Source organism: Octopus bimaculoides, chromosome 3 (assembly GCF_001194135.2).
Source record: "Octopus bimaculoides isolate UCB-OBI-ISO-001 chromosome 3, ASM119413v2, whole genome shotgun sequence".
Classification (NCBI taxonomy): domain Eukaryota; kingdom Metazoa; phylum Mollusca; class Cephalopoda; order Octopoda; family Octopodidae; genus Octopus; species Octopus bimaculoides.
In genome coordinates, this window is record NC_068983.1 from 92,472,331 (window position 1) to 92,473,974 (window position 1,644).

A 1,644-nucleotide genomic window follows, 5' to 3' on the forward strand; every position below is an offset into this window, starting at 1 on the left:
ACATAAAAGACACCATTTCGAGCGTGGCCGTTTTCGTGCGGGTGACACGTAAAAGCACCCACTACACTCTCTGAGTGGTTGGCGTTAGGAAGGGCATCCAGCTGTAGAAACTCTGCCAAATCAGACTGGAGCCTGGTGTTGCCATCCGGTTTCACCAGTCCTCAGTCAAATCGTCCAACCCATGCTAGCATGGAAAGCGGACGTTAAACGATGATGATGATGATGATGATGATTTGAAATTCCACTGTTGTCAACTTTGCCTTTTATTCCTCTGAAGGTAATAAAATAAGTAACAGTCAAGTACTTATGTTATGAGAATTGACTTTCCATTCACCCAGAATATATGACCTAGTGCATGAGATAGTAATCAATATTTATATGCTGGCCAACCTTCTCTTTGACACTTTGCTGAGGTGCAATTCACATAATATTTAGTACATATACATATTCAATACAATAAATAATTAAATAAAGAAATCAATATATTTTCTTTTCACTATCATTTATATAGGTGAACAATACTGATCTAACCAAAGCAACACACCAGGAAGCTGTAATGGCATTGATCAAACCTTGCAATCAGATGACACTGGAAGTGGTACATGAACCCCCACTGCTAGGTCTACATGTGAGTTTTTCTCACTAAAATCTACCTCATCACTAATACACCAACCTGCTAGAATGTTGAACATCACTAAACACTACCATGTCACTGAACACTAACATGTCATTAAACACTATCACATCAAGCTTGCATACTACACATTCCCATATCAATTAACAACAAACTATTTTGAAAACCTTATTAAATTACATATGAACTGATGATCAAACTTTTTGTATCAGGAAAGGAATTTCAGCATAATTCAAGCAGAAAGCTGCTTAATACAATAGCCAAACCTTCTGGAACAAATTCTTTTCTGTCTTCAAATTAGAGTTTGGACAGCCTTCCTTACAATAAAGAGGAAATGGCTTTAACCATACTGAATTAGTAATGGAACTTCTACATTGATATTTAGTGCTGAGTATCAACTTAGCTATCTCACCTCTTTAGTGCTTTTAAGATAGGACTCACATATTTCATAATAAAATAACACAACCATGGCTGAAGTGCAAATCTAAAAATAATTTAGTCTGTTACCCTCACAGGTCTGCTGATGCACAGTGATGTTCAATCAATACAGTAAATACCACTAAACAGTCTACTACAGAACAGTTGGCCCCTATTAAGCACTGCTACACTACTATCCTTGGTTGCAGTTGTCATATCATGTAAGCACAAGCTAACTCACTAAATGTAAATGAAGTAACAGTAAACACCACTTTACAAAATATAACAAATCAAGACATCTTAATCATCATCACTCCATCATGACACTCATATGCTCTTATCCCTTCCTTCCTTCCTTAGCAGTTACCTCTTTCATATCACTCTTCTCTCAACTTTTTCAATTTATTTTTCCATTTGCCCATTTTCAGAAATACACAATAAGCAAACATCCTGATGAAAAGTTGGGTCTCCGAATTCGTGGTGGTGCCCTCACCTATGCAGATAACACTACAAACAGGACAGATGATGGAATATTTATTTCCAATGTAAGAATTCTCTCTCTCTCTCTTCATATATATATATATATATATATA

General features: G+C 36.2%; 1 protein-coding gene across 1 annotated transcript in view; it reads left to right on the top strand.

The window, feature by feature from the left end:
• Positions 1–1,644, top strand: part of LOC106871622 (protein scribble homolog) — a 698,511-nt gene that overhangs the window by 497,449 nt on the left and 199,418 nt on the right. The window contains exons 27-28 of the mRNA XM_052966764.1: positions 512–628; positions 1,480–1,596. Coding sequence (XP_052822724.1) covers positions 512–628; positions 1,480–1,596 — 234 coding nt within the window. The remainder of the gene's footprint in view (positions 1–511; positions 629–1,479; positions 1,597–1,644) is intronic.